Source organism: Trypanosoma theileri, assembly GCF_002087225.1.
Source record: "Trypanosoma theileri isolate Edinburgh chromosome Unknown TM35_Tth_20_V1, whole genome shotgun sequence".
In the NCBI taxonomy this organism is placed as follows: Eukaryota; Euglenozoa; class Kinetoplastea; order Trypanosomatida; family Trypanosomatidae; genus Trypanosoma; species Trypanosoma theileri.
This window is the reverse complement of record NW_021639862.1, coordinates 157,512-164,922: the sequence shown is the minus strand read 5'-3', so window position 1 is coordinate 164,922 and position 7,411 is coordinate 157,512. Positions and strand designations below refer to the sequence as shown.

The window sequence follows — 7,411 nt, the reverse complement described above, 5'->3', positions numbered from 1 at the left end:
TTTTTTTTTTTACTTTTTTACTCTCATTTTTGATCTTTTTAGTTTTTTTTTCTACTGAACTCAAAAAAAATGAAATCGGGAGATGTGGAGTATCAGCAAGGATCCCAAGAAAACAACCCGCAGAGTCCAATAACGCTTCACCCTAGAAATAAATCTCTTATCTCACACGATACAAACACGGTTTCCCCAAACCGTTATTCTTCTTCTTCTTCATTTTCTTGTTCTTCTTCTTCTTCCCGCAATGATGAGAAGTTTGCGGATGTTGGTGTATGTGCAAGTACTGGAGTTTCTATTAGACTTTGTTATCAAACCTTTGGAGATCGAAATGCCGCTAATGGTGTTGTGCTTCTCATTATGGGTCTTGCCTCTCCTTCACTCTTGTGGGATGGACACTTCTGCACGGCGTTGGCAGCTCGTGGATTATATGTGATTCGATTTGATAATCGTGATATTGGACGGAGTACATTTCTCACTGGCCATCCAGTCATTCCTTCTTCCTCTACTTCTACTTCTTCTGCTGGAATAAGAGGGAATAATAATAATAATAATAATAATAATAATACTATGAATGATATCGTGGAAGAATGGGAATCTAATGTATCTCCTTCATCATCCTCATCATCATCATCTTTATTATCATCAACACCGCCTCGATCATGGTTTCATAAGTTCAGTGGATTCTCCACCTTTCACGCCCAATTGGCTTATGCAAGTATCATGCAAGGCCGACATCACTTCTTTCGCGATGTCTACACATTAGATGATATGTCAAATGACTGTGTGGGTCTCTTAAATGCGCTTCACATCCCGCAGGCTCACATTGTGGGAATGTGTATGGGTGGAATGATTGCCCAAAGGATCGCCATTCAACACCCCACTCGTGTGAGGAGTCTCGCACTCTTCTCTACACACAGCAGCTCCACACACGCACGATGGCCATCACTGCGGGATGTCTTCGCTATCGCCAGCGCCGCTCATTATGTCACTCAAATGGGATTCGATATCCCCCAACAACAACAACACGAAGAAAAAGAAAAAGAAAAAGAAGGAGAAAAAACAATAAAACAAAAACAAAAAGAAAAACAACAACAACAGGAATCACTACAACGTAGACGTCCACGGGATGAGGAGGAACTCACACAGACACTCGTCTCTCTACTTGTACGCTTCGCTGGCGGCCGCACCTCACGTTATCCCATCAACCGTGTGGCCTGCGAACGTCAAGTGCGGCGAATATTACGGCGGAGTTCAGACTTCAGCGGTGTATTGCGACAATACGTGGCTTTATTAAATGCCCCCAGCCGCGTGTTGGATCTGCAGAAGATTCAAATACCGACCATTGTACTCCATGGGACTATAGATCCATTAGTGCCCTACCAGAATGGAAAAGAACTGGCGGAACTTATCCCACATGCGAAGTTTTTTTCATTTGAGGGATTGGGTCATGTTTTACATCCGGCATTGCGGGAAGAGTTTGTTGGGGCATTAATGGGGAATATGCAACGATCAAGAGAAGGGAATATGGGGGTGAAAAATACATCAAAACTGTAATCTTCTTTTCTTTTTAGAAATAATAATAATAATAATGATAATAGTAATAATATTAGTGATAAAGAAATGGTATCTCTTATTTTGTTTATATTTGTAGTGGGGAGAGTGGGTTGTATACTGATGAAAAGAGAAGGAATTAGAAATGACTGTTTCTTTCTTTTTTTTTTTTTTTTAATCCTTTTCTCTCCTTTGCTTCCTTTTGATCACTGTCGTCAATATTATGTATATATCTTTGTGTATGTGTTTTTGCTATTGTTTCTGCATATCTTTGCTTTTCTTATATTTAAATTTTCAATGCTTCTGCACACATACACACACATTCCTCGTTTTTTTTGATCTCGTTAGACACGGTGGAAATAATTGTGTAGTGAAGAAAGGGTTTGTATTTTATCCCATTTTTCTTCCCATTTACATTTATACACCAATGAAATTATCTTTTATTATTATTATTATTATTATTATTATTATTATTATTATTATTCTGACTCTATGATTTTTTTTTTTCTTTTCTTGAGTGATCGTGAATGTGCGTTAACTTGGATCCCTTTACTTTGATCAGGTTTACATTACGAGTAAGTGATTCTGTACACACGCAAATATTATATTATATTAGTTATATATATATCTTTCTATGTCTCCTTTTTTGTCTTTTTGCCTTCATATGAAAGAAGAAGAGTATTTTTTTTCTCTTCTTTTCTCTTTTACTTCTTTCTTTTTTTTTTTATCGGCGAAGATTTCTTCTGTTTATTTTATTTCTTTCTTTGTCAAACATCAATACAAACAAACAAAACAAAACAAAACAAACAAAATATGCCTTCTCCGCCTGACACGGTTGTGGAGGTTGGGAAGTGTGCGAGCACTGGGGAGACGATATCCATCTGCTACAACACCTTTGGAGACCCCAAAGATCCCTGTGTTCTTTTAGTGATGGGCCTCAACGGCGTGGGGGCATTATGGCGAGATCACTTCTGCCAACGCATTGCCGATGCCGGCTTTTACGTTATTCGCTACGACAATCGCGATGTGGGCCTCTCCACTCGACTGAAGGAACATCCCGCCCCGCATGTCTTCCGGATGGTGTTGCCGAGTGCCCTTTCCTTTGGCGAGCGGGTGCCGTACACACTGGAGGACATGGCCGCGGATGGGATGAATCTCTTAACGGGACTGGGCATTCAGGAGGCGCACGTGGTGGGGTGCAGTATGGGGGGAATGCTGGTGCAGATCATGGCGATTCGCTATCCAGAGCGGGTGAGGAGTCTGACCATTATCTTTTCACACACGGGATCGTCTGAGCGGATTCAGGAAAGCTGGTCCACACGGTTGTGGTTTACCGATAGAGCCGAGAGCTCAGAGATGGAACATGTATTGGATCTGAAATGTCGATTTATGTGTCGCTTTGCTGGGCCTTTCTATACACCAAAGGTTGAAAAGGAAAGAGAGTTTTACAGAGAACTTCTCCTGCGGGCACCAGAAGATATCATGGGATTTCGACGACAAATGGCAGCTATTCAACGTGCGAAAAGCCGTGCAGAGGAATTAAAGAATGTAAAGGCTCCAACACTAATCATACATGGAATGATGGATAGAGTTATTCCGTATGAAAATAGTATACAAATTGCCTCCCTGATTGGACACAACGCGAAATTGGTTCTTTATCCTTTAATGGGCCACAGTCTACCGGATGAATTGATACCGAGTATGGTGCAGGAGATTGTGTGGAACGCACAACGATCTGTTGATAAAGTGTAAAGGATGCGTCCCATCTCATCTTATCTCATCTTTTTTTTTTCTTTCTTTTTTCTTTTTTCTTTTTTTATTATTATTAGTACTTCGTTACTTTCTTGAGATTGAGGGGGGAAATAACCATGAAAGTTTTTTTTTTTTTTTTTTACTTTTATTTATTCTGAAATGATACCCAACAAATTAACTGAGAAAGGATAAAGTATATATATATATATATATATATATTTATTTATTTATTTATATATATATAATGATATGTGTTCTATTTATTTGATTTATTTCTTTCTTTTTCTTCTTTTTTTCTTTCTAGTTTCCTTCACTACCTTTATATCTCTACTTTTGAGATTACTTGGTGTGTAAGATTGCAGTTTTTTTTTAAATTTGATTTATTTATTTACTTTATACACAGTATACAAGGTCTTTTAAGTTAAATACAATCTTCATTATATTTCTACAAACATAAATACGACAAGGCGATAGAACGGTAAAAGGAAAAAGAAAAAGAAAAAGAAAAAAAAAGTCAAACAAAAGCAAAAGAAATCTATATATATACATCGTTATACGTAATTCTTTTGTTTTTGTTATTTATTTATTTTTGTATTTGAACAATTGTGTGAATACACACATACACACATATATATATATATATATAAACACACACGGGGGGTGAATGAGTATCAAACGCTCGGATGAGCGCATCACCTTTGTTCGCCACTGCACGGCGAGTAATATGCGTATTGAACTCTGCTATCAATGCTTTGGAGATCCAAATGATAAATTGCCGGTGGTTCTCTTAATTGGTGGTCTCAATATGCAAATGTACGCCTGGGATGAATCCTTCTGTGAGGAGTTAGTACGCCACGGCTTCTTTGTGATTCGCTTTGATAATCGCGATATTGGCCATTCTACAAAGATTGAGGAACGTGGAAATGTCATCTCCGCACGTCTTTTATTACCCCAAACACTTGCCTTTGGGGAACGTTTACCATACACCATTGAAGATATGGCTCGTGATGCCCTCTCATTATTGGACAGTCTTAACATTCCCTTTGCACACATTATGGGTATTAGTATGGGTGGAATGATTGCACAGACTGTGGCGTTATTAGCCCCCCAACGTGTGTTGAGTCTCACAAGTATAATGTCAACTACAAATGCGGCAGACTTACCAGATCCTCAGTTTTGGGTAAAGATGTGGTTACTGCGAAAACCACCTGCAAATTGCAGTATTGAAGAACTTTTAGACTTTCGTGTAAACTCACTGAAAAAACTTTTAGTTGGAACTCTTCCAGTAGATGATGAATATCTTAAAAATCGTTATTTAATTTCCCTTCGACGGAGTTCCTACTCTGCAGGACTTATTCGTCAAGCCGCTGCTATTCGCCGATGTCCAGGTCGAGATGAGGCTCTTCGTTCACTTTCTTGTCCAACACTGGTTATTCATGGAAGAGAAGATGTATTGATGCCCCCAGCACATGGATACCGCACCGCTTCCGTCATTCCACAGGCGAAATTGGTAATATTAAATAATATGGGACATTACTTTCACCCGGCTTTCTTTACTCCTATCATTACACATTTTGTAGAGGTGGCGAATACCTGTAATGAGAATAATACCTGGAAAAACCGTTCTGGATTAGATGTACCAGAAGTAATACCAGTACTGAACGGTCTCTCATTAGAGGAGTACATGGCTACTAAGGAAAAGGAGAAGGAAGATAATATTTCAGATAATACTAGTTCTACTAAACCAATTACAACAAAAACAACTACAACAACCACCACCACCACATCATCATCATCAATAACAATGCCTGAGGTGGTATTAGAGGAACAGAATAATACTAATATATCCACAGCCAATGGTGAAGGGGAAAATATGGAGGTTGACCCACTTTATTCAAGTGTAACAGGGTTTGATATTGAAGAAGTACGGTCAAATATTATCAATGAACAGAGAGCAGAGGCATCTCTTCTTAGTTCACCGAAGTCGGATGAGATGAATGAAAACTAAGAGCATGAGAAAGAAGGAAAAAAAAAAAAAAAACGATAACAACATCGACAAGAACAACAAAATGGGGACAAAAAAAAAAAGGTATCAAAAGGAAATAGGATTTTGGAGTTACGTAGGTGACCTGAAATGATAGGGTGAATTTGCTTTCTGGGTATCCCTTTACAGGAATATGAAAAAAAAGAAGACAAATAAAATAAAAAAAAAAAAAACGAGTAGAAAGAGATGACAAGAATAGAAGTAAGAATAAGAGAAAGAAGGATGTTTTCATATTTACACTGTGCATATGTTTATTTCTCTCTTACTCAATATGTATAATTCTTGTACTATACCCTTATACTTATTATGAAAGTTTATCTATCTTTCTATAATGCTATTTCACCTGTTTGCGCTGTGGTTTTAGCTTTTATGTCACCATTAATCCCATAATAAATAACAACATTGCTTTTTCTATTGCTCCATCTATTCAAATGAAGTTCAGATATGTTCACTTTTCACGGATTTTTTTTTTTCCTTTTGCTTTTTTTTTTTTTTGCAGTTGTGTGTAATTCGGCTTGACACCATCATTGTTGATTTTGCCTTTATCCCTAACTCTCTCTCTATCTCTTGATCTTTTAATTTTTTTTTTTTTTCGTGCTTTTCTGTACTACGCCTTGTTTATCATTCTTTATCTTTCAATCGTGAGTTTCCATTTCTATTCTTTTTCTCTCTTTCTCTCTCTATTTCTATTTATCTCTTTATCCATTCAGATGCGCCCAACGCAGGCCTCACAGCGGTCTGCCGCTCCGGCAAATGTTGTTGCCGGCAGACAACAACAACATCAACAACAAGAAGAGGAACAACCATCTCAACAACAATCTCAACAACTACAACGACAGCGATTACAGCGACGGGGATCTGCAGATGGAAGAATGATTGGCACCCTATTATCCCCTCCAGGACGAGATATAGATACGATATCTATAAACAGGCATGCCGGTGTGTCATCAGTAGAGTTAACAACCCCACAGTTATCATATGTGAGTGCTCGTGAGGATATGCATAACCGTCCACGATTAGTTGCCAAGACTCGACCTCTTATTCTTGCGGCTCCTATTCTTGATCGTCCAAAGTGGCTGCATACCTTTTTTGATCCATGTTTTTGTTTTCGTGATAACTATGTAGAGATCCATAGCAGGGAAACAAGTGATGGATCTGAACGAATGGGACCACCTCATATGAGTGCTGTACAGTCTTCTTCTTCTTCTGAGGCAAACTGCACTTCACCGTTAGGACACTTTTTATGGCGTTTCTTTTGTGTACGTTGTAGTATAGCCGAGCAAACACATCTTTTATTTCGTGAAGAGGAGAAACGGGGACATATGCCGTATCGATTTTGTTGTGAAGACTTCTATGGAAGTGAGGGAAATATGCCCCGTACCTTCTGGACAACGTGTTTGTGTGATATTGTGACTTTAGGCTGTCCGTTTGGTTGTTGTTATCATGGATTGGGTACGGCCTTGTATGGATGTCGACTGCGGTATCTTCTTCGCTGTCGTTATCGACTGAATGGGACTCTTGTTGGGGATTTCTGTAGAGTGTTGTGTTGTCCGCTTTTTGCGGTGGAGCAGCAGGGATTTGAGATGCGGCAGAGTGGATTGTATGAGAGCCGTCAACTCGGTCGTATTATGCTGTGAAATATTTATGGAAGAAGAAAAAAAGAAAAAGGATTAGGAAGTAGTAAGGAGCAATAATAATAATAATAATAATAATAATAATAATAATAATAATAATAATAATAATAATAATAATAATAATAATAATAATAATAATAATAATGAAAGGAAAAAAAAAAAGAGAAGAAGAATAATTTTCTTTCTTTTTCTTTTTGTTTTTTCTTGGCTTTCATTCTCACATAGTTGTACAGAACTATATGTGAGGATACACACACACTCTCTTTCTTTCTTTCTATGTTTCTATTGCTTTATTTTTTTTTTTTTAATTTCTTTTCTTGTTGATGTGTATACTGGGCAGATGATGTGAAGGTGTAGACAAAGCAATGGGGGATGGGTATTGGGTCAGAGTGAAGGAAAGAATGTGTAAAAGAGAATATTATATATATATATA

The 7,411-nt window shown here is 37.9% G+C and overlaps 4 protein-coding genes across 4 annotated transcripts; all 4 read left to right on the top strand.

Annotated features, from left to right (window-relative positions):
* Nucleotides 1-69: 69 nt before the first annotated feature.
* TM35_000201570 (hydrolase-like protein) lies at nt 70-1,551 on the top strand (the record flags this gene model as incomplete). The annotated part of the gene is made up of 1 exon (XM_029026842.1): nt 70-1,551. One exon carries the CDS (start codon nt 70-72, stop codon nt 1,549-1,551), a length of 1,482 nt encoding a protein of 493 aa, XP_028881814.1.
* Nucleotides 1,552-2,361: 810 nt separating this feature from the next.
* On the top strand, nt 2,362-3,300 carry TM35_000201560 (hydrolase, alpha/beta fold family; the record flags this gene model as incomplete). The annotated part of the gene is made up of 1 exon (XM_029026841.1): nt 2,362-3,300. One exon carries the CDS (start codon nt 2,362-2,364, stop codon nt 3,298-3,300), a length of 939 nt encoding a protein of 312 aa, XP_028881813.1.
* A 664-nt stretch (nt 3,301-3,964) lies between these two features.
* TM35_000201550 (hydrolase-like protein) lies at nt 3,965-5,308 on the top strand (the record flags this gene model as incomplete). The annotated part of the gene is made up of 1 exon (XM_029026840.1): nt 3,965-5,308. One exon carries the CDS (start codon nt 3,965-3,967, stop codon nt 5,306-5,308), a length of 1,344 nt encoding a protein of 447 aa, XP_028881812.1.
* A 746-nt stretch (nt 5,309-6,054) lies between these two features.
* TM35_000201540 (uncharacterized protein) lies at nt 6,055-6,981 on the top strand (the record flags this gene model as incomplete). Its single annotated transcript, XM_029026839.1, has 1 exon — nt 6,055-6,981. One exon carries the CDS (start codon nt 6,055-6,057, stop codon nt 6,979-6,981), a length of 927 nt encoding a protein of 308 aa, XP_028881811.1.
* Nucleotides 6,982-7,411: the final 430 nt, after the last annotated feature.